At 36.0% G+C, this 24819-nt stretch overlaps 1 protein-coding gene across 7 annotated transcripts in view; it reads left to right on the top strand.

Annotated features, from left to right (window-relative positions):
* The window catches only part of PALS1 (protein associated with LIN7 1, MAGUK p55 family member), a 62181-nt gene that overhangs the window by 31352 nt on the left and 6010 nt on the right, over positions 1 to 24819 (top strand). For all 7 annotated transcript variants that reach the window (XR_012623277.1, XM_074824438.1, XM_074824432.1 and 4 more), the window contains 11 exons: positions 242 to 755; positions 7859 to 8067; positions 13960 to 14037; positions 14774 to 14920; positions 15527 to 15688; positions 18749 to 18826; positions 19731 to 19914; positions 20999 to 21070; positions 21514 to 21585; positions 22321 to 22488; positions 23235 to 23437. Coding sequence is in view for 6 of the 7 variants with exons in the window: in XM_074824438.1 (XP_074680539.1) it covers positions 389 to 755; positions 7859 to 8067; positions 13960 to 14037; positions 14774 to 14920; positions 15527 to 15688; positions 18749 to 18826; positions 19731 to 19914; positions 20999 to 21070; positions 21514 to 21585; positions 22321 to 22488; positions 23235 to 23437 (1740 nt within the window). In the remaining variant the exon portion in view is untranslated. The remainder of the gene's footprint in view (positions 1 to 241; positions 756 to 7858; positions 8068 to 13959; positions 14038 to 14773; positions 14921 to 15526; positions 15689 to 18748; positions 18827 to 19730; positions 19915 to 20998; positions 21071 to 21513; positions 21586 to 22320; positions 22489 to 23234; positions 23438 to 24819) is intronic.

The following is a 24819-nucleotide window of genomic DNA, read 5'->3' as shown; positions in this document are numbered from 1 at the left end:
GACCAGGAAATGTAACAGACCTCAGCATTAATTTGAACAGTGCTCCTTTTCTAACATTGGCATCTGAAGTTTACTAAAATAGTGAAACAGATTTGTGAGGGTTCTGTAGTTCTTAGTAGGAGAAGCAGCACTATGTAAATGTGGAGGAAAAGTTCCATTGTTCTGATGCCTGGAGAACTATCTTAGGTGTTTTCTTATTAATCCAGTTATTCACTAACTTCTTTTGAATATCTTTCATTAGGTTTTCTTCCTGGATGTTTCTTAAACTGTCTTGTGATGGAAGGAAAATATTTTTGAAGTTATAATGGATTTTATGCAACATCATAACGAAAACTGGCCTAATAGCAGCATTTCTGTTTGAAGAGAATAAGCATAATTACAAATAATCATGACAACTTCTCATATGAATGGGCATATCACAGAAGATTCTGACAGTGAAGCAAAAAATGTGGATCTTGCATCTCCTGAAGAATCTCAGAAGCACAGAGAAATGGCTGTTGATTGCCCTGGGGAATTGGGCTCCAGGATGATGCCCATGCGGCGGAGCGCTCAACTTGAGCGAATCCGGCAGCAGCAGGAGGACATAAGGCGCAGGCGGGAAGAAGAGGGAAAGAAACAAGAACTGGACCTTACTGCTTCCATGAGGCTAAAGAAACTAGCACAAATTCCTCCTAAAACTGGAATAGATAATCCAATATTTGACACAGAAGAAGGAATTGTTTTGGAGAGTCCTCATTGTACTGTGAAGACGCTAGGTAGGTAAAAAGCAATGAATGGGCTAGTGGAGAAAATATTTAGTTGATATTAATGTTCTTTTAGGCCTCTGAAAACCTGATTTAGCTAGTTCTTCCTATACAGATTTAAAGTCCTCTGGTCCTTTGAATTTGTGGTTGTTTGGGTTTTATTTATTTAGTCAAGCATCAGGCTATGTGCCTCAGCAAGTGACTTTTCAAAACTGATCTATTTGGAGAACAGTTAAATATCCTGGAGATGACTAATGAGTTCAGTGGATGTCTCTATCCTCTGTAAGCTGAGGAAAACCATGCAAGTAATACCAAATTTTATATTAGGTTTGATGAAGCACAAACCAGAATAAGCAATGAATAAACACTTACTGTCATTCAAAATCAAAACACAAGAGTTTTTAAGATTTTTAAGGAGAAGCACACTTATGGTTGTCTCTTATTCTGGCTGTCTTGGCATTATCAATTGTTACCTAATGTAATTTACATTTTCTTTTAAAGTATTGGTGTTGATAGTGGAAAATCTACTTACCTTGGCTCTTAGACATTGATGAAAATGTAGTGTTAGTAATTGCTGAAGAAAGAGATTCTGAAATTGTTCATTTCATAGCTGTCATTGCTTTTTAACTATGCTTATGTAGAAAAAGTTTCTAACCTTTCTTCCTCAAATAAAAGTATCTATCTAAAATGTGGTGTGTCACTGGAGTGAAAAAGAAGCGTTGGGAATTTGTAGGAGTCCAGTTCAGATTTCCAAAAATACATATATATTTTTTTGTTCTGTACCTGTTCTGAGGTCCAGACTGCTTTAAAAAGGTGCCTTTTTTTGGGGCAGCACTGAAGATTCTTGCTATTCTTTCCTATTGGCTGGTAGTTGAGAACACACAGTGAAAAATAGCTATCAAATTGCTAATCGTTTTTTGCTTCATCTTTAGTATTTGTGTGCCTGAGCAACATTTCTGTAAAGACATGTCTCTATTCCATAACCTCTGGTTATCCTTATTGTACAAATCCCTCTTGAGGAAAATTTAGGTTGAAAGGGTCACCAGGAAGTCATCCTGTCCAACCTCCTGCTGAAAGCAGGGTCAGTTATGAACAAGGCCTTGTTTTAGTGTGGGGCTTGTCAGCTCCTGTCCCAGAGATCTCTTTGTAAGAAGCAGATTCTGTACTTATCTTTATGAAGTGTTAGATATTTGACTGTGAAATTCTCTTCTTAGAGGGAACACAAAGCAGAAGATGCAAAGATTGATGTCAAACAGTAGAAGTGACTTCTGTTGGGACTTGCTTAGCCACAGTGGCTAAAAGCTCTGAAGACTGACTACAGGAGGAATTGGAAATTCACAGAAGGGAGGAAGAGTATGACTTGAAATTAGAAGGATGAGGCTAGAAGGAAATTAGAAGGAAATTAGAAGGATGAGGCTAGAGAAGCTGAGAAATTGAAGGGAGGGCTAGGTGCAAACCAATGGGCAAAGAAACTAGGCAAAGAAGCTGGTAGGAATGAGAAATGAGTAACAACAGGGTTGAGAACCAGTAAGGATCTGGGGTAGACTAAAGCTGTTTGAACAGGAGAAACAATGGTGGAGAAATTACTGTGATGATGAAAGGCTATATTGAAAAAAATCTCAGTGTGGGGATAAAACAGGTACAGGCTGTGGCAGAAGCTGAGAGATTGTCAGAGAAAGACAGTATTTGTGAAAAGCTGGAAGGAGTGAAACTAGTTGTTCTCAGCAAGAAGAGACAGGGAAGTTGGTGTGAATGGAAGCTAGAATTATGTGAATGCTTGATGTAAGAAGAAAAACACTAAACACTGGAGACAAGAATATAGAGGTGTGTATGTGGAAAGAGGCAAACTAGGAAATAGCTATATATGGTACAAGATGCATCTTGAAGGAAAATGACTAGATTATTTTGTCCAGGAGGACAAACTCCTCTTTTGTAATGGGTGTTGTCATTGTTCTGCTGTCATGTCAACATATTTCTGTAAAAACACAGTAGTAAATTGCATGATTTAACTAATGTTATTCCCCTCAGTATTTGGATATCATGAAAATCAGAAAACTAACAATGTCTGTCTCTACTTTGCATTGCAATAAATAAGGCTTAAAAGTATGTGCATGGAGCTGAAGTATTGACTAACTTGCAGAGTGAATGTGGTCTGTTCTATGAGCTAGAAAGGCAAGGAGCTTTAGGAGATATAATGAGACTAAATCATGATGAATCCATATATGCAGCAGGGAGCTGAATTAGGGCTTCATAGGCATCTATTTCAATCAGAGAAGTCATGGCATAATACCGATAGTCATACAAACACACTACCATTACTTCCTTGCCAGACAGAATTATAGTAACAATTTGGATCAGGTAAACTTAAGATTTAAGAAGAGAGGATTTATAGTAGTTCAACATTCCTGTTAAGAGTGGTGCTTTCTATTATACTCAGCTGTGATGCTGAGTTGTTACAAACTTAAAAAGTTGTAAATTAAATACTGTGATCTCTTAAACTATATATATATCTCTTAAACCATAAAGAATCTCTGTTCAGTCATTAGTGCTGTCAAAAACTAAGTCATAATTTTAAATATAACAAAGTCCTTCTAGAGTAACTTGGCCTCTTCCAGAATTTTCCTCCAGAATTAAACATGTCCTTTTTTCAGTTTCTGAATTAATCATTCTAACATCTGACATAATGCTGAATTTCAAAAGACGACTATTTTTTTTATTCTAAAAAGTATTCTAAAAATTCTGTCTGTTACTGATTAGTGTCAGGGCTAGGGATGTTGCCTTATCAATATATATATATACACACACTCATGCTTACAAAATAATAGTTTCATAAGGAGGATTTGAGTCCATTATCATTAATACTTCTGCTTTTTCATTGAATATCTGAATTGGAGAGGTCATATTTTTAAAAATTTATATATATACAACTTCTTGGTCTCTCAAGAAACTTGCTAGCCCATGACTTTGTCCAGAAAATAACTGCTAGTATGTGAGATTTTTCAGTTTGTCTGTTTGGTTATACTGAATTTCTGATCTACACTGACTCTTTCCATCTTTCCACTTTTGGTGTCCAGGTGAGAGTGCTTAGTCACTTTCACAAATCTCTTAAGTTTTGTTAGGAGAAACCCCAAATAAACCAGGGCAGGTGCTAGTAAATTAGAGATGTTGAACTACCCTTATCCAGGGTTTTTTTTAAATACTGATTTTAGTTTTGCTTTTTTCTGGGTGGCTTTTTTTTGGTGTGCTAATACATAGAGGCTCTGCTAAAGATAAGTGTTTTAAATAAGAATACTGACCTTTTTTGAAAATGTTTCGTAAGTGCCAATGTCTAATTTGGCAGGTCTTTGCTAAGTCTTTCATCTTTTCATCTTAAAAACAAAAAAAAAGCAGACTACATTAAACAAATTGGATTTTATTTATAGAAATAAACCAGTACACAATCAAAACAATTTTAAAGGGCATGTTTGTTATCAAAACAGTATATGATTTAGACAGCTGTCTTAATGGAAATCACTGTCTGTGTACCTGGAACATGTGCATACAAGTATTTTACTGGCTTTTTCACAGCAGTATACTTCTACAAAATGCAGAAAACTTTGCTACAGTTCGTTCAGCTAATTTAGTTAATGTAGTGAAATGAGTGACATTTGATTAAGTAAACCTTTTGTGGCTACAGTGAAACTTTTTTTGTTTAGGGAAAAAGCTGCCTATTTTTGTTTTTATACCTTGGGCAAGCTTACCTATAAATAAACTTTCAGAAATTGTTTTGGATAAAACAATACTTTCCTTAGTTCTGTGATTCAAGTAATATATGGAGCATTTGAGCACTGGTACCAGCACATAGAGTACTCTAGAGATCTGTAAAAAAGCTTGGGAATTAAGATACTGGTGCTGACATATAATAAAGCCAATATCTTCTTAAATTTGCTGTTCATAACTTTTTGAGGTGATACACAGAACTATTTTCTTTTCTTTTTCTAATCTAACATGTTAAGCTGTGACCACAGGTCCTCCCCTGCAGCTGCATACTTCTGCCTCAGCAGTCTTTTGATTAATGTGTATATCACACAGTGCTCAGTCACATTCCAGCCATTTCGTAGCCTAATAGAAAAAAGGCTGCAACACTTCTTGTAAAAGAAGACTTTAAAAAAAGTAGTTGATTGCTAATCGATCTGCGATTAAAAAAATGGACTTGTTCTGCAAAAGAACCCTGATGTTTTTCTGTGAGTAAATTGAGATGTTAGTCTTTTACTGAACTTTTTTCCTCAAGTCAACCCTTTCAGTAGGAAACTTCTAGAGATGGAGTCTTTTGTTACCTAGAATTTTTTTTTTAAAAAAAGACCAAAACCAAACAAAAAAAAGACTGCACTGAAATGTAATCTGTGATTTAGAATTCAGAAACAGGAGCCTAGAGAGAGTTAGGCATGCATAAAGCCAGATTTGTATGTGATTTTATGTGTATGTGGTTTTTTATTAACAAGTGACTAGGAAATGGATTGCTAGCTTTTGGGGAATGTTTCATTTCACTCCTTTCAAGCATTATTTCTCTTTTAGAATTGTGATGAGGGGGGTATTTGTTTGTTGTTTCATGGTGGTGGGAAATCATTTAGTATAGGGCTTCTGCATCCAGCACACATGATTCAGTGGGAAGGGAATTATACAGGGAGGAGAGTACTGGGGTAGTTTGTAAGAAAGGGCAACACAGAAGGAACTAGCAAAGTGCTGAAGAGAGAATATGTAGAGGCATCTGAGAACAGGACATCTTTATTATAGATATGGAATAAGATGTCTATCTTTATGTATTTATATCTTATATGGAATATGTATTAGGAAGAAATGTGTACATATGTGTGTGTGCTTGAATTCTCAGATATATAAGGGGGTAGACAATTCAGAAATAATGGAATAAAACAGTTTATACATAGGCAGAGTTAGAACTGACTTTCTTCTCTAACGCCTCACTGGTTTTTGAATCCAGAAACAGTAATAAATGGCGGAGTTTTGGGTCGGTGTGTTTAACTGAGTAGGTACCAGTAGGAACTTTGCAATAACATCTGACTGGTTTACACAATTTTTTTTTTTTTTAATGCTTGGAAATATTGCATGTCCTCAGACTTGGGAGAATCAGTTGCTGGATGCTTTGGTAGCCTGCATACCCCACTAGACAAGAATTTTGCCAGCTGACAGCATCCTCTTTAGCAAATATTCTTGCTTGTAGCGTTCTTACCCTTTTCTCCAAATGGCATTTCCCCCAGTGTGATAGGCAGTATACTGTGTATGCAGTTCCCTAGTGAGACATGGCTGCCTTAATTAGTGTTGTGAGCTGTACTGGATTTCACCTGTGGAATATCCTGCACAGCTGGTATCTGTGCAGCTTTTGTACTGCTGCCCTTTGTTTCCTTGGTGGTAACAGGAAGAAGCCCTTGACCTTTGGTGGGTAGGATGTTTTTAGCATGTGTGGAATGGTTTTGGAGGGGGGTTTTATTATTTTTTTTATTGTCCTGCAGACAGTAAAGTACAAGAGTAGTAGCTCTGGATTGCTTGTTTCCAAAATTTTGTTATACAGAAGACTGACTTGCAAACTCAAAATTAAAAACATATATGTAGGTATGCTTTGTCCAAAATTAAAACCATTAAACTTGTTTGAAATGCATATTTTATTAGGCTTTATGGTTTTCATGTGCCCATTTATCAACCATTTTAATTTTGTGCTCAACAAGTTTGAGTCTAGCATTGTGTTCAGCATACTGGTGAATTTGAAGTTAAAAATAAGTAAAGGAAGCTTCTTGACAATATATCCTTGTTAATGATCAGTATCTACTGTGATTTTTCATGTAACATGCAACTTAGCTGATGTCTTGATAGCACTCCTATTTTAATGTTATTTAACTAGCTCATCATGAATAAATGAAGGTTGCTAAATATAAATAAATAAAAAATAAAAATAAGTCTCAAAGCTGATATTTTGATACCAGCAAGGGAGATTGACCTCAGTATCAACTGACAGTTTTAAAATTTGGGATTTTTTTGTTGTTCATTTTTAAAAAAAATACCAGGATTCAAAATTCTAGCTTACTTGAATTTCTTAAAATAAAGATAGCTGACCAGCCTCTTGTGGCTGAACAGATTTTTTTTCAGATAATGTGTGAGAACATGTACATTATTTCAGGCTCAAAACATCCACTGTTTTTTTGGTCTGCTTGAGGATTTCTTACCTGGTTTTATACATATTATAGGTATGATTCATATTGCTTGTTTTGGGTAGTTTCTCAAGTACTTCATATTAAGCAGTGACATACTTTGCAGAAATTCAGATTGGTTTAAAAAAATGTAAATTTGTTGACAGTCTTTAAAAAGCACCCGTTAAAGTATCAGATTAGTTCTTGGGGCTCAAGAATGTAGTACATATATAGTATTCTGCAGACATGTAGAAAACTGGTTATTAAAATATGTTAATATTTTATGGTCCAAGCAGAACTTGTAAACTTGTAGGTTAAAGATGTGGACTTTCTTCTGGTGCAGATGACTTTCAGAACTCCAATCATAGATACTATTCTTTTCATCCTTACATTTTTATTTTAATGTACTAAAACTGAGTGTAATTTTATGTTTAGAAATTGAGTGTTGTTTACTTACAAAACACTCATTCTGTAAGTAATATTTAGTTGAGATACATGGAGAGATGTATCAAAATAACAGTGAATACTCAGTGCATCAAGATTAGTTTAGCAAAGGAGTTACTTTCATATTGCAAAATAGTCCCTCTTTCACATACAGCTATACCTGAGCTGCAATTACTGGATCTTTTATGTATTGATGATTTATTTCAGAGGAGAACTGCTCCTGCAATAGGAATTTAAATTTAAACAGTGTATCAGCTTTTTTATTCCTCCTTTTACTGACTTGGAGTACTTTTTTTTTCTTTTTTTAATTCGGATAGATACATTCTGCTAATAAAAGTCAGAAAGTAATGGATAACTATAAAGCTTGCATACATCGTTGCTGATTAAAAACTGAACAGCAAAAAATGTTGGTAAAAATCTTAATATAAACATTACTTAATTATGTATCTTGTTAACTCATACTTTATTTGTATTTTGTTATTTCCTACCTAGAAGTGGAAGAACTGTTAACTTCTCTTAAGCATATCCAGCACGTTTTGGTAGACCCTCAGAGCCAAGAGGATATCTCTCTCATTTTACAGCTTGTTCAAAATACTGATTTTCAGAATGCATTTAAGATACACAATGCTGTTACAGTGCACATGAACAAAGCCAGCCCTCCATATCCGCTCATCTCCAATGCACAAGAACTAGCACAAGAGGTATGTACGGTATGCATCTGTGATATATATGAAACCTATAATCATAGTTGTTGTTGAAATACATACTTGTCAAGCTTGTCTGAGTTACTGAATGTTGAATATGAAAGGGACTATAATAGTCACTGATTACTGTATCCAGTTTTTCCAGATTTCCAAACAGTAACCAGAAAAATATTTTGGGGATAAGAAGTCCCTTTTTAGCATGGATAGATATGTAACAGCAAAGGTACTATGTTTAAACACAGGAAAAGGAAGCAGTTATGAAAATCTAACTCTTACCTTCAGTATTCTCTACTCCAAGCATTCAGGAATTGAAATACAGTTCTCTATTATTGTGACTTTCCTCTGAGTTGACCCATGGTTCTTAAATTGGGAGGCCTCCCTGAAAATACAACCATACTGAAAACAAGCATTCTGCTTTAAAGTGAGCAATAGATCCCTTAATACTTAATTTCAATGTTTTAACTACTGCTGTGATGGTCAGATTAAACTTAAGTTTTGTCTTGACAGATGACAGATCTTTTATAAGATCTGATATGTCTTTTAGAAATTATTAAAGTATACTTTTAGAAATGTCCTTGAGTGAGATTTTTTTTTTTTAAACTTTAATCTTTTCAGTCAGATCTTAACTGTTTGAAATACTTTAATGATTTCAGCCAGGTTAACTACTTTCTTTGAGGCTTATTCACTTGAATACAGATGGGCAATACCTGTCTACAATAGCTTTATAAGCATTAGTAGTAATTTACAGAAAACTGATCGGATACAAAGTTGCTGCGAACAGAATGAGTTTTCACACGTGGCTCCATACAGCTAAGACCTTCTGAGGGGTTGATCAATAACTTTATCTTAATTTTCCATGGCCTGGTGCACGTATACATTGTAGTGAAGTGTGACTACACCTTACATAAATATACACTTGTTAACTTTAGCTAGCTTGAATACCAGTATCAGTGCAGGCATAGCACTGTAGTGTTCAGCAAAGCCAGATCCAGAGGCTGGGCATATGCTCCAGCATTTAGCACCCAGTGAACCAAACTTATCTGTTCAAAACTGGCTCAGGTACACCAGTTGGAGTACCCAAGCCAGGATATAGCCATTCTCCAATTGCTCAAAGGCACATCACTCCAATTTCAGTATGGCAGCAAGCTGATGTTTCTTTATTTTTCTATTATCTGGTTTTCTTTCTGCCTGAAGCAGTTTTTTTCAATAGCTCTTTCCACTCTCCTTCCTTTTTCTAGACTTTAATCTTGTAAGTCAAGGAAAACAGCATTGTAGCAAGCTTCCAGTTCTTTTGCAGAAGAAATTACTGATTCTTGAGGGACATCATTTAAATGTTATCTAAAGGTGCAGTGTGCCGATTAAACTGTAGCTCAGGATTTTCCTGTTTAGATTTGTCAGTAAGACTGTGCCAAAACCTGGTGGGAGTATTTTACATATGAGCTTCCTTCTGGCTTATTCATCAGTCTGTAGGCTGCTATAGGATCCCCACTGGGCTTCTTCAATGTATGAGAGCCTGAAGGAACCTTTTCAGTTAACTTCTGTTTGTAAACTGCTTCCCCAAACACCCACTTCACACAGGTCTAGTTTTGGATTTCATTCAGATACAAACCAGAGGTTTTGAATCTTCCTGTGTAATATAGGATATTACAGATTTATCTCTAAGAAAGATGGTTTCCCCCTTCATGGATATGATGTCCTTTTATTTGCTGCTTAATAGACGTTTCAGAGAAGAAAATATGCCTAGGAAAACTCTAGGTCTGTCTTCAAACTTTCATATTGCTCCCCATCTTCCCTACCCCTCACTTCCCAACACATTCCTCTCTTTTTTTCAGGCGATTTGGTAAATCCTAAAATCAGAAGGTGGTGCAAAGCCAGTTTTGTGTGTCTTAGCAATCCATGAAGACGGTTAAGCATAAAGAAAATACTTCTTTAGTCTAAAATTTTTAAACCAACAGAGTTTTGTCATCACCCAGCAGACTATTACATTAAAACCAAACATCATTGCACTCGTTTTGATTCTTCACCTCCCATCCTTGTCTTGTCCAGCCTTGAAATTCCTGAAAAGTCAATATATTGTGTATGTCTGTTCCCATTTTAAGATGTAATCTACTTTCTCGATGATTCAGCTTCTGGTGCATTTAAGTGACTTGTATTTTGCAATATGTTAAATAGCATCCTGAAATGATCGAGCCAGAAATTCAGGACATATATTTCTGTGACTGACAGAAGTGTCTCAAGAGGAACACCTTGAGGCCTCATTCGCATAATTCTGTACTTCCTAGTCTTGCCTGAATAGAAGATAGTATGCTGGTTTTTAAGATCCTTTATTCTTTTTGGAAAGGCTTCTGTATTCGTTATGGTAGCAGCATGGGAGGCAATGATTTCTGCTTTAGGAAAAGTTGGTTTTGGTTTTGTTTGGTTTCTTTTTATCCTGATAAAGTGTCTATCTTGCACACCCAGGTTTTTTCTTGTTCTGATTTTTGGTTGTGTCTTGCTTTTTCCATCCCTAAACATAGGCATGGGAAGCTCCCCCAGAAAGCAGTTAGTTTACTTACTTCTGGGTTTTTGAAAAGACACTTGCAAAGCCTGGATTTAAGATGCTGATAACATCTTGATGATAAAAGCCACAAGACATTACAAGGAAGAAAAATAACAGATTACATGCATAACATTAATTTTAAATGTCAGGTAATGCTAATGTGCATATTTTAGTGCACAGGTCATCAGTGACAGTGTATAACTCAAACTGGTTTGGAGTGCATGTACTAATTTAAAGTGGCAGACATGTTTTCTTTGTTTCCACTTTGGTGTGGAAGCGAACCTGTTCAAGAGCTCATGCTTCTGTAGCTCTAACAGGAAAAGACAGTTTGCAACACAGTTTCATATTGCAACATGAAACATACTCCCTTAAAAAGTTAAAATTAATATGGAATTAATTAAACTACACTTTTTGGAAGTGTGTTGGGAATTTCCATTTTCAGAAATTTAAATCTGCTTTCACTCTTTAACTGATGGTTTGCTTTTATAAAACATAATGTGTATGAACAGTGTGTTGTGAAAACTTTTTTGATTTTGAATGTTTAACCATTAACAATACATAAGTGGAATGGTACATTTTTATTTTCTAGTCCTCTTTAGGAAATTCTTAAAATTAGTAGTATACTTGTTCAGTTTTTTTCACTGATTCCGATAACCAGGCTCCAACAACTTAAGATTTTTCTTCTTTTCTAAAAAGAAACTTTAATTGAATTAAAAAGGTGAAATGAAGCACTTGAGCTTATTTTAGAGAACTAATCTTCATGTAATGTGGTGTACTCTAAGTCTTAAATAAAAATAGCCGGTAAACATCAAGTGTAATTAGATTGATTTTAAATCCATTTAAACTTGACCAAGATGGGGGCAACGATTATGGGAACATGGTCTGAATCTTGACATTGTAAGAATATTTGTTGCAGCATTCAAGACAGCTTGTAATTTTTGTCCTATAACAGCACACATCAAATACCTTAAAGATGTTCTTGCTATTAAATATACTTAATAGGCTCAATATATAGGCTGTGTTTCTAAAGGTTTCAGACTTGCTACTGTTCACTTCAGCAAGTGCAGGCAGTTAAACTAGATCAGTACTTTTGAGAGGATGCACTGGAAACTTGTAACTTCTGGTATAAATGCACTAGAATCTGTATGCATATTCCCTCTGACAGTCCTGCTTACCTGAGAGTAAACAAACAGAATTTTGCACATGTGGTTAAATTCTGAATGTTTAATATCACTCCAGCATGTGCCTCCACAGTACATGCCTCCAAATTGTGGTGCATATAATGAAACCAAATTGATAGCTTTTTTGAGGGCTGCTTGAACTAAAGTTAATGTAATTAACAGTAAAAACTAGGCTGAAGAATTAAGAAAATACTATTGCTCCATATTTAGTGTATACAGCAGTCTGAAGCTTTCCTAGTGCTTCATTAAATAAATAGTAAATGTATCTTTCTCTTAAAGGGGAGGGGGAAGCTACTAAAGTTTTGAATAATTAAATTTTTCAAAGCAGAAATTGAACTTGAATAAAGGATATTCACCACACAGAGAATGACTGGCTGGGTCTGGTTGGTTTCTTTTCCCCTGTGAAATCCCCAGCCTCTGACCTTGCATTCAAAAGGTTGTCTTGCTTGCAGGACTTCTAAATTGTTTTCTAAGTAGGCTTTAGTAGGTTATCCGTAAAGATTGGATAAAATAAGGCTTTAAAGCTTCTTCTAGCTTCTTCAAGAAAGGAATTGACAGTCCCTTGAAAGTTAGAGACCTTAAATAAACCTCTATGAGAAGGTCTTTTGTATAGAAGAATCTCTTCTTTCAACACAGAAGAAAATTTGTTGGTGAGTATATCCTTTACAGTGCCCTGTCTGCTATATAGCATCCCAAAATTCAGGCTGAGATGGGAATATTATCTTCCTGGCTAATTCAGAGGTATGACTGAAGTCAGGCCTCTATGAAGCTGACTTCTTTCTGTTCTCTACAGTTTTAAAGAAACCAGTTTTTAAAATGATTTAAATCAAGCTTCTTGTTTGACTCTTAAACTATACTAGATCTGTTCGTCATGAGGCATGTTCTGGGGATGTCAGTAGGAGGGCTTTTGGAGGTTGTGTCAGGTTTATTGCTAAGCTCAGGAACCTGTTCCGTGTGACAGTGTTTGGTTGGCAGTGTAAGGATCTTGCTCCATGGGAACAGTTCGTTTAGTGGCTTCTCCTAGAATTTAAAATTATCTTTACTGTTTTCAGTACTGTCATCTGGTAGCATCCAAGAGAGTTGTTAGCATTTTTGTAGATAATTGCTCCTAGGATAGAGGCTCTTCAGACCTTTAGATATTGTTAGATTACACAAAAAACGTAATTATTTTCACTTTGGAACTTGTGGTTTCTTGATTCCCTGATGTCATATCACCTCATCCTTAAGAGTAAAAAGCTCTTGAAAAAAAAAGTTTTGTATCCCATTGAAAGCTGCTGCTCTGATATCTGTAACGTACTCTTGATGTCTCTGGATTCGTTTGTGCTTTTGGACTTGTGTGCCTTTGGTCAGATTAGACCAGGGGATAATGGCTATGGGAAGTATCATCTTCAGCCTCGCCTTTAGGTAAGAGGGCCTTCCCTGCTCTTGTCTTTTTCTCATAAGCATGCCAGTATTTGCAAGAGATGATAGCAAGGCATGTTTGGCAACTCTGTGAGAAGGCAGACCTTTTTTGGCAACTGAAGCTGGCTGAGCAAAACCTGTCCTTGTGTTAATGTGGATTATTTTGGAACCAGCCAAAGAAATCTGGTTTTCTGGGACCTCTTGAAGTTTTGATGCACACGCTTTCTGAGGCAGGTACTCCAGTATGTATTGGAAAACCTGTCATGGAATCTTTGTTCTTGCTGTTGGTGGAAATAATTTGGGTAAAAATAAAATACCTGCTTTAAGGAAAAGGGAGGCTAGTCACGTTAATGAGAAATTAGTCCATTTTAAAAGACCCAGCATATTCATATAATAGATTTCACTGTGACTGATTTCACTGTCATATTCCTTTCTAGAGTTTATTTTTTTGTGTGTGCCTCTCTGTGGTAGCTGAGCTCATTGCCTTGAGTCTCTGGTATTGACAGATCTGTGTGACACACTGGATACCAGGTTAGATCTGGTAGATAATTACTGAGGCAAGGTATGCTGGAGTAGTCCTGTGGTCTCATTGTATATTTGCCTAATGTGTACCATTGTGTTCAATCAGCCATTGTTAACAACTGTGTGGATATACTTTCAGTAAAAAGAATAATTGCAACTAGGAGTTTGTGCTTGAGTAGGGTAGGAGAGGAAGGATGGATAAATCACAGGGTAGACTAAGAGTTTTACTACTTGTTCTTTTTTTAGGTACAGAGTGTTTTGAAACCCAGTCACCATAAGGATGGGCAGGAGCTTAATGCTTTGCTGAATGCCCCTCACATGCAGGTAAACCAAAATGAAACTTCTAATCTAATGGATGTATTTCTTGATGCTATTTTCACTACAGCTTATTTTTTTCAAATGTCTTGGGCTGACTGAGCAAGGATGAATTTTATTCTTAACTTCGTGCAGATCTGTTAATATTTTTCTAGAATGAGGAGTTTTCAATTTCCAGCAACTAATGGAAACTTCTAATCAAATGTAGTGCGTGATTGTATGGAGCCCTTGCTACGTTTTACATGTATTACAGGGCAATTTGCACATAAAGAATATAGCACTAGATCATAGGGTCAGGGCAACACATGAGCTGCTTTATCTTTTTTTTTTTCTTTGACAGCTGTTTCATGCTTACTATAGGGTGCATAAAGGGGATTTTGTCCCTTTGTGGTGATGTTGTAAATCCATGAGTAGTTTTTACTGCAGTAACTTCTTATGTCTGTATCCTCAGTCACATATATAGTAAACCAATGTCTGGTTTTTTTAGGAAGGAGAAGCTGCAAGTACATTCACAGTTGTGTGTTCAGAATTGCTTTTTTATTCTTTTTCCAATCTGAAAGGAAAGTTTTGAAAAGCAGTAGGTGCTACATAGCTGTGATTTTTTTTTTTTAATTGCTTGAGTCAGTTTGGAATATTCTGTAGCCTGCAAAGACTATTCAAATTGCAGAATTTCATTGAACTCTACTATTTTGTATACATACAAAGTGTGAAATTTTCTGTAACTGAGCTGATTTTTTTTTTTTAGGCACTTTTACTGGCTCATGATAAGGTTGCAGAACAAGAAATGCAACCAGAGCCTGTGACAGATGAAAAAATTTACGAGAATGTTGGTGTGTACGGAGGGGAGACAGTTAAAATAGTTCGTATTGAGAAAGCTCGGGATATTCCATTGGTAAGTACTGGCACTCCCTCAGTTATATGTAAAGAAGGTAAGCTTTTTTGTCCTTTGCAGATTGCCATGAAAGTTTTGGAATGTGAATGTGGAGGTGATGTTTAAACTGTAAACACTCTCCCTCCCTCCAAAATGAGAAATAGTCATAGACAGTAAACTTGTGCTTATCTTCATATACCAGTAGCCGTACTACCATTTAAAATCTGTCCAGCTTCTGTCAATTTGTGTTTGGACAGGACTTCTTGACAGAAGTCACCCTTTGCTGCAGGGGAGCTTATAGCCTTGTGCCAATCGTGTTTGGTTTTTTTTTTTTTTAGCAACTCTTTTATCTTCTATTTTGCATCTTTCAAATAAGTGTTTCCTTAGGAACACATTTTTTAAAAAGTTATTAATCTTACCATGTGGAGCATTTAAATTCTTCAATCTTTAGTGCAGTTTGAAGAAATGAAGCAAAGTTTTTTTTAAACTGGAGCATTGCATGTATGCATCTGAGCTGTTACTTGCATTCTCTTTCAACATAGTTACTCCACTGACTTGGAATGTATACAAAAGATGGATTTGAGTTTCATATGTATAATAAATTTGGAATGTTTTGCTACTACACAGGGTGCTACTGTTCGAAATGAAATGGATTCTGTTATTATTAGTCGAATAGTGAAAGGAGGCGCCGCAGAGAAGAGTGGGCTGTTACATGAAGGGGATGAAGTCCTGGAGATTAATGGCATTGAGATTCGTGGAAAAGATGTTAATGAAGTTTTTGACTTGTTGGTGAGTTGGACACTGCTTGTATTCCCTGCAAAAAATATTCATTTCATAAGACTGAAGCCTGTTGGCTGTTCTTGTCATTTGTACTCATATTTAGCATTAGTTTAAAAGTATTTTCATTCTGATAGCTAGTGTTTATAGGTGGAGGGCCATTTCAAGTTCTCTTTCTGAGGCATAGTATGATATTAATAAGTATAATGACAGTTATCTGCAAAAATGAAACCTACGAATGTGGAAGGATCAAGCTATCAACCTGACCTGCTTTTAATGATTTCTAAGAAAAACTTTGTTTAGCTCTGAAAAGCCATGGTTTTTCATTTTTGTATCTTGAGTCTGCAATTAATAGGCTGTATGATTGTGGTAGTTCCTGGCTGGGGTGAAGGTAATTTTCTTCATAGCAGCTTATACGATGCTGTGTTTTAGACTGAAACAGTGTTGATAATGCACCAGTGTTTTAGCTATTGCTGAACAGTGCTTGAACAGTGACAAGGCCGCCTTGTGTTTGTTGCTCTGTCCCCTGCCTGCAAGTAGGCTGGGGATGAGGAAGAGGTTGGGAGGGGACACAGCTGGGACAGCTGACCTGGATTGACCACAGGGGTATATCCTGCCATATAATATCGTGTTGAGCAATAAAAGCTGGGTGGTGAGTGAGTGCCTTTGCATCACTTGTTGGGTTTTTTCCCCTCCACTCATTAAACTGTCTTTACCTCAACTCAAGAGTTTTTCTTGCTTTTGGTCTTCCAATTCTCTCCCACATCCTGGTGGGGAAGGGAATTGACTGAGGAGCTGGTGGGTGCTTAGCTGCTGGCCAGACTTAACCCACCATAAATTGTGTCACATGGGACCTTTATATAACCAGACTTTTTACTCTTTCACTCCTGATACAAACTCTTTTGTCTAGCATTTATCAGCATAGACATTTTTTCTCTTTATTACACTTTTACCATTCATGACAATGTATACATCAGTTCAAAAGCAGCTAGTCAAAACATAAGGCAAGAAATCCATCAGGAACTAGTAAATGCAGAGGTACTTTCAGAGGCCCAGTGAGGTAGAATGTCAAAAGCTGGTAATTACCAGTATTTTCTGTTGCCCGGTATTGCTCTTTTCTCATGCTTTTTACTGGCACGTGCTGTTGATCAGTGTCCAAGATGGGACCCCTGGAACCTTTGGTCTGATTGTAACAGGCAAGACCATTCTGCCAAAGTGAAGAGAGATGAAACTGACAATTTTTTTTTTAGAAGTTAATTTATAACTTTGTTACAAAATATTGGAAGTATGCACTAGCACTTACTTAATGGGGGGGTGGGACGGGGGGAGATAAATATACTTAGTAAATCTTCAAATTACTTAGTAGATCTATGCTCTATAGACAAATCAGAATTGGGGCAAAGACCTGGGTTGTGCTGTAGGTTGCATTATTGTAGGAAGAATAGGCAGCAATAGCCATAGATGAAGTTGTCTCATGCTACAGTAAGACTGTAGTTTTTAATGGACAATTTCTACCTTTAGTTGGATTTTTTTCTGAAATTTGCTGTTAAATTTTTTCAGCTAATGCATAGAATGAAGTCAAGTGAAGGGAAGTAGAGGCAGAAATCTGTGGGGTTTGGGGGTTTTTTTAAGCCACTTGAAGATTCTTATAGTTGTTTGAAAAGCCTTCAGTCACCATGTGTGCTTCAAGTCAGAGATATCTGAGATTCTTTATGCTCTGGAATTGTCTCAATTGCCATCTGTATTGTTTTTTTTTTTTTAAAAAAGGCTATATTTACTTATGTCCTGTACTCCTGAAAAGGGTGTTTGGTAGACGCTTGACAGATAATTCAACTCTGGCAGTTTAGTTCTCTGCAGAGAGCTTGTTCTGCTCTTGAGCAGCTCCTGCAACCTAGAGTTACAGAATAAAAGATTTAAAACTATAGTACATTAACATAAGAGCAAATTATTTGCTGAAAATTTTTTAAAAATCACATTTTTTCAAATATATTTTTAAGATCATTAATTTTAAATAATATTTTTAATTTCTTATGTGTTGTCTTTTGTATTTTGTAATGTGGAAATGAAGTTTTAAAATGCTTCAGTCCCCAAAAAATACTTAAGCGCAGGAGAAGGAAATTACTTTCATTCTTAGTTTTGCCTCGGCACTTGCTACCCACATGATAATAAACTGCACGTGATTTTAGACAAGACTATTCACACGATCACTGTGAAATTCCATGGATTCCTCGTGGAACTATGCATGCTGACTGAAAATGGTGGATTTTCCTTTCCTGCAGCCTAATCATGTTATGCTCAGTTATGTTTACTTTATTTAAGCCTTAGGTCTGAATTTTTTGAGATATATGCATTTGCTTTGATTTTTATAAAACATGAATTGTGTTATGTTTCATGGAATGATATATAGGATGTGAGATACATGTAGACCTTATCACAGGTTGGCACTTGCATTTTATCTAGATATTCTTTATGTGTGCAAACACACTCTGCATACAAAAGTATGCAAACAAATAAGAATTCTTTAAAGCCAGGACATTTATTGTGTTCTACTTAGTAGGGGTGATTGCAATATTGATATTAAGTACTTTATAGATGCAGGATTTGAGGCTTTAAATTATGGTTTTTATACTTTAATAACGTTAACAGCATAAAATCATAGTAAAAATGTTTAGGTTTGAAAACACTATTCCACTTAAGCAATTCTAGAAAAATAATAATCTCTTGTATATTTTTTCTTCTCAGCATACATCCACTTCTTGGCAGTTTTGAACAGAACAAGAGAATAGTATTCTTAATTTCTCCTAAGTCGTTGCTTGAGAGAATGGCAGCTGCTCCATTTCAAATAGAAATAGCTTGTGTATAATCAAGAATGGTAGGCTTTTTAGTCTGTCACTGAATCACTGCATCTGTATCTGTACTATATCTTTTAAACCAGTTAAGTGGTAGATGATGTGCTGTTAGAAACTGCTTTTTATGGGAGTTTTTGAAGCAGTTTCTAAAATAAGTTATTAAAATTCTTAACTGTAAGCCATATTTCGATACTGTATATGAAGAGTCTGTTTTTCATCTCAGGCTGACATGCATGGTACTCTGACCTTTGTATTGATTCCCAGTCAGCAGAGCAAGCCACCTCCTGCGAAGGAGACAGTTGTAAGTAGCTCTACATAAGTTCTTGACTTCAGTGATATATACTTGGTTTTACCAGTAATGCATAGAAAGTTCTTCTGTAGGTCATTTACATCATGGAACAAACCCAAAATTTAATTGTTTAAATTGTTTTAATTGTTACCTGACTAACACCTGAGTTAACTGTTGAAAACATTGACGGTGTTAAGCTGAACTCTTGGTATGATTTTAACTCAGTTTCTAGAATAGTATGAAATTCTAAAATAGAACCGCCTGTGCTTCTGAAATTCTATTTTAAAATTTCCAATTTCTCTATCGTTTTATATATATACATATAAAAATAGATTGATAGAATTTGCAAATATGCTTTGGGAGGAAAAGTTTGTATACTGGAAACTTTGCTCATTATCTTTTTAAATAACATTTCTTGAGACCGCTTTAACAGTTTGAAGAAAGAGTGCACCGATTTGTATCACAGCCAAAAAAAAATTAATGGTTGGTGACGAAGTAAAATATTTTACAAGTGAAACTTCACCTAAAGCCCAGCAAATGGGTTTCAATCTATGTATTTATTAGATGTTTTAAACAAATCAGAATATCTCTGATACTTTTTGAATGCAGAGAACTTAAATCAGTAGCTCAGGGGGTTTTGTTTCCTAAAATGGTGAGGAAATTGCATAGACTTTAGAATTTACAAGTTAAATTTGAGCCTTCACCTCCAACCTAGCACAACTGTGTCTTTTCCGTTGCTAACCTAGTTAATGATTCCATTCCAGTATCTCCTGTATGCCCCAGGTAAAGTTTCCATTTTATAGAATCTTGGAGTTTTTATATATCAGAGCTCCACTGCAATCACAGGAAGATGGGGTGTCATTCTTAAGAAGTCATGGGGTTTTTTTCTTCTGTTTTTACATTTGATCTCCCACAGATACACGTGAAAGCTCATTTTGACTATGATCCCTCTGATGACCCTTACGTCCCCTGCCGAGAGTTAGGCCTATCTTTTCAAAAAGGAGATATACTCCATGTGATCAGCCAAGAAGACCCAAACTGGTGGCAGGCTTACAGAGATGGAGATGAAGATAATCAGCCATTGGCCGGCCTTATCCCTGGTAAATAAAGCTCTAGAGAAAGCTTGGCAGCCAGTTGTTACTATAGCCACAGGAGCAATATTCTGGTTTTCAAAGACTCACATACCCTTAAATATCAATTGCCTTAAATATCTGTGGCTTTGAACCTTTTGCAACAGAGCTCACTGTTGGTTATGTAATTCGCTTAAAAGGCTGACCTTCTAGAGGCATCTCCATGTATAGATGTTATATGCAGAGTAAATCTGCTGCTTCCACTGCAGTTCACCTTTCAAGATGTACTCTCCTCTTCCTTTACTTCCCCACCTTGGGGATTCTGGGTTCAGAGTTCCCTCTGCTGGCAATGGCAGAAACGTGGGACTTCAGCCTGCTTGTTCTCTGGAGGGGAAAGCAGCTGTTAGGTTTCTAACTGTATCAAATAGTCAATTTGAAAAATGTACTTTTTCGTGGTAACTTTTCTGCATGTTTTCACTTGGCAAAGAGCTTCAGTTACTTGTGATAGTCATGCTTCCTTTCTAACTGTTGGGAGTCTTTGAGTAATAGGGTTTTCAGACATTGAAGTCAGTATATAATTTTTACATTGAAATACGTACTGCACTCCATCCATTAAAGATCTGATCTGTTAAATACAGTGAACAGAAGACTGCAAATTCCATAGAACATCACAGTGTTACTTTATGACGTTTGAGTAAATTGAGTAAATATAGGCTAATCTGTTTCAGGCTGAAGTTCAAAAGATTTAGTAGAAATAGAGCACGCTTAACGTACAAAAATAATTAGAAAACCATATTATCATAGTGGGGAAATGTAGTCTTTCCAGTAGTGTACATTTTTCAGGCAAAACTGTCCAGAATAGTACAAATGCTTTGCAAGTCTTTTGTGATGAATAAATTTTCAAAGTAATAAACAGGCTTCGCAGCAATTTTAATTTCTCTTTTTAAATTTTAATTTCCCTTTTTAAATTTCTCTTAGATGTTATATTCTACTATTTTACGTCTTCAGAGATGTAAAAGCTTAGGAAAAAGTAAAATAAGTCATTACAAAAAAAGCATAGAAATGGTTTCTAAATGTTAACTGCTTTTGTACCCTTTTTTTTAAATGCATTAAGGAAAAAGTTTTCAGCAACAAAGAGAAGCAATGAAGCAAACCATAGAAGAAGACAAGGAGCCAGAAAAATCAGGTTGGATATATGCTTTCCAATGAAAAAAAAAAAACCTAACTCTTATAGAGGTGCTAATTAGTGATATCTGGAATCTTGTCATTGTGGAGCTGCAGAAAATTCTTCGATGTTTTGTAATCCAAGTGGGATGATTCTTTGAAATTAATTCTTCATGTAAATACAGGTCTGAATTTAGCACTTTGTTGTATAAATAGGAATTTGGGGAATGTAGGGGAATTTGGAAAGCCCCTTTTTTCTTAAAGAAGTTTATCTGTCAGACTCGGTTGAAGTCCTTGGCATGCAGCATTTGCTTAATACACCAAACTGTTGTAACGAACGGAAGAATATTATGCCTTTTCAAAACTGCAGAAAAAATTCTCCACTTTAAAGATCCAGATAGTGAGTGGGATAGAAAGCTTTTTACTGTATGGGTGTTTGATTGTGATAATTTTTATTTTGGTTAGGAAAACTCTGGTGTGCGAAGAAAAACAAAAAGAAACGGAAAAAGGTTTTATACAATGCAAATAAAAATGATGGTAAGCAACATCTTTTGCACAGTGTGTGCATTTATAAGCAACTACAAAAGATTCTACATATAGCCTTGTGAAAATAATGCTGAAATTCAGAATGTGATGTTAGAAATACCATCTGATGGTGTTCTGTGTGGGAGCGGTAGTATGGTTTGTAATAGCAGTTAGTGAAAGATGTAAAAGAGGTGGCAGGACTTGTAGGGTCATTTAGTGTCTTTAATAAAGACCAGATGATGGGGTAAAAAAACAGATAGCTTTTTAGACATGGAAACACTCATAATTTTGCAATGATGAACCAATTTATTATGGTTTTGTAATATTATCTCTGTACAATTAGGTTTAGTAAATGGAAGCTTTCTCCACAGAGTTTAATAAAGGCTATTTATACTATATTCTTACAAAAGTACTTTGGGATTGGGATGATGATTTTTGTTGTTGTTGGGTATAAAGTGTTATTCTTGTACTAGAAACTTGTTCCTTGGCAAGAAAGTTGTTTCCCGAGTTTATGCTACTACTTATATCGGTAGTAAGTGGAAACACATTTTCTTTCTCCAGAAAGGGGGGAAAAAAGGCCTCATCTTACTGGGCAAGTGATGATCTTTGGGGTCCTGTTGCTTTGGTGACTCACAGTTAGATGCTGGGCAGAGAGTCAGGAGCTGCCTGAAACATGATACTGCATGGCAGGCAATGCATGCAACTAGCGCTGAAGTGTGTTGTGACTTTTATTGTTTCTCTCTCAAGATTATGACAGTGAGGAAATTTTGACCTATGAGGAAATGTCATTGTATCATCAACCAGCAAATAGGAAACGGCCTATTGTTCTGATCGGCCCACAGAACTGCGGCCAAAATGAATTGCGGCAGAGACTTATGAATAACGAAGTGGATCGCTTTGCCTCTGCAGTTCCCCGTAAGCTTGATGGGTGGATACGATTGCTTATTCTAAATGCTGTCTGCAGACAAATCCTCTTGTGTTGAAAATAGTAATTAGGAGTTCGGGGGTTTTGAGCAGGATGTAGTCAGCTCTTGGATAAAGGACAAAGTTACATCTTGTGTGGCAAAAAGTAGCTTTAGTAAGTCAATGCAAATCCAGTGTCCCAACACAGTGTTATAGAAGCATTATAAGATATGCATATATTTCAGTTTGAATAAAATTGGAGTGAGTTACAGAAGTTTCTTTTTTAAACTGGTACATTGGTTAAAGAATTTTTTAACTTGCATATCCTACATAAATTGAAATTCAGGTGGCTTTAGTGCCTTCCCAAACCACTTACATTTCAGTGAATTTTATATTTTTAATGTCTAATGTACCCTAAATTAGGTTTACAGACAGCTTAGCAATATAATTTGTTGTAAACAACTAATAGCTGCTTTCACATTCAGAATGCAGTTGTGTAGGTGAAACTATTGCTTTCCTAGTTAAATATTTTTAACTAGATCATGTAAACAAAACCTCTAAACGTAGCTTTAGCTTTTGGCAACTTAATCTGTCCAGGGATATTTATTGTAGAAAATAAAGTACTTGCATTTCTTGAATATTTCATATGCCTTTTTTTTTTGCTTGGTTAGCAATATGTGTCCTAAGAAAAATTTCTCTTCTTCAGTTCTACAGATGTATCACTGTCTCAATTACTTTTTTGTGGCTCTTGTTTGTAGATACTACTCGGAGCAGGCGAGAGACTGAAGTAGCTGGCAGGGATTACCATTTCATTTCCCGACAGGCATTTGAGAGTGACATAGCTGCAGGGAAGTTCATTGAATATGGAGAGTTTGAGAAGAACCTCTATGGTACTAGCATAGACTCTGTGCGGCAAGTAATCAACTCTGGCAAGATATGCCTTTTAAATCTTCATACCCAGGTATGGCAAAGCTGCTGCCTGTTGCAGCTGCCTGTTGTTGGGTGCTTTAGTTGTAGAAGCTACTGTGAAAATCTGAAGAGCTGTATTTGGTTTATATAGAATGAGTGTATTTTCAAGGTCCATTTTCATGTTTATTCCAAGTTTTCTTTCAGTGGTGTTCAGTTGACTCTAGTGTGTTATGAATACAACCTTCTTGTTCCTTGTTTGAAAATATATGCATCTTCTTTATCAGTGCTAAAGGTAATAGGGACCTTGGTTACCAGATACTTAAAGCTGGTGAGAACCATCTGAATTGAAAAATTAAGATTTGTGTCTCTGTCTTCCAATTACTCTGTGAGTTCTGAGGTTTTTGAAGATGGAGAGGAAGTTGTGATTATACTTGGAAACTGCATTTTGGGTATGTTTATCCAGTTCCATAACAGACAGGATTGAAGTACATCACATCAACAATATTGAAAAGCTCTTTAGCTATGACCTTTTGGTTATGGAGGAAGAAGAGACAAACTATGCATACAGACCTCAACTTGGAAATTTAGTCAAACATGGGAAGAGGCAGAGTCTTGGAGCACAGCCCATTTTCTAATACATACGATACGTAGGAGGTCTGCTGCTGTTGTAGATGCTGCAGAAGAAGCCCTAAAACTTAGACACATCAGTAAAGTCTGGTAGTACTGAAGCTGTAGTTTAGTTATCACCAGTTGGGACAATGTGATACTTCACTAGAATAGCTCATGGGTATTGTAAAGCATGTAATGAGATGAAAATTCATAACACTTTGAAAATTGATCTAATTTGGTAGTTATACAAATCTGTCTCAGAGCCAAGTTGTTTGTCCCGAGACACGTAGAGCAACCTTTTGGAAAACTCAAGCTACAGTTTGGTTCTTTTTGTTTCCTGTGTCTTAATATAAAAGTAACCTGACAAAAAAAGATATGCTAAGTATACAGTGGTAGTGTGTTTGATACCTGTATTTTAATCTTCAAAACAGAAAAGATTGAACTGTAGTATTTAAAGACTCTTCTCTCTGTTCAAACTGATACCATTCCTTAGCATTGTAAGGAAACTTACTTCAATGTAGGTGACTTTTGCTTTTGGATACCAAAAGATACGTTCCTTCAGTTTAGTTATGAAGAATATCCTTGGACAAAAAAATAAATGTTTGGGTTCTGTGAAGCTGAAAAATGTTGGAATATCAATTTTGTAGGACATGGTGACTTAACTCTGAGTGGTGATGATAATGCTGTTGTGGTTGATTATACTGCTGTTCATATATTGTACAATTGTCATTGTGTTTGAAGAGTATATTATCAATTATAGCATGTGACTAATGCATCATTAAATGCCCTTTACATGGGTGGAACTGTTAAACATTTAATAAATCC

Source organism: Strix aluco, chromosome 4 (assembly GCF_031877795.1).
Source record: "Strix aluco isolate bStrAlu1 chromosome 4, bStrAlu1.hap1, whole genome shotgun sequence".
Taxonomy (NCBI): domain Eukaryota; kingdom Metazoa; phylum Chordata; class Aves; order Strigiformes; family Strigidae; genus Strix; species Strix aluco.
This window is presented reverse-complemented; position numbering and strand designations above follow the sequence as displayed.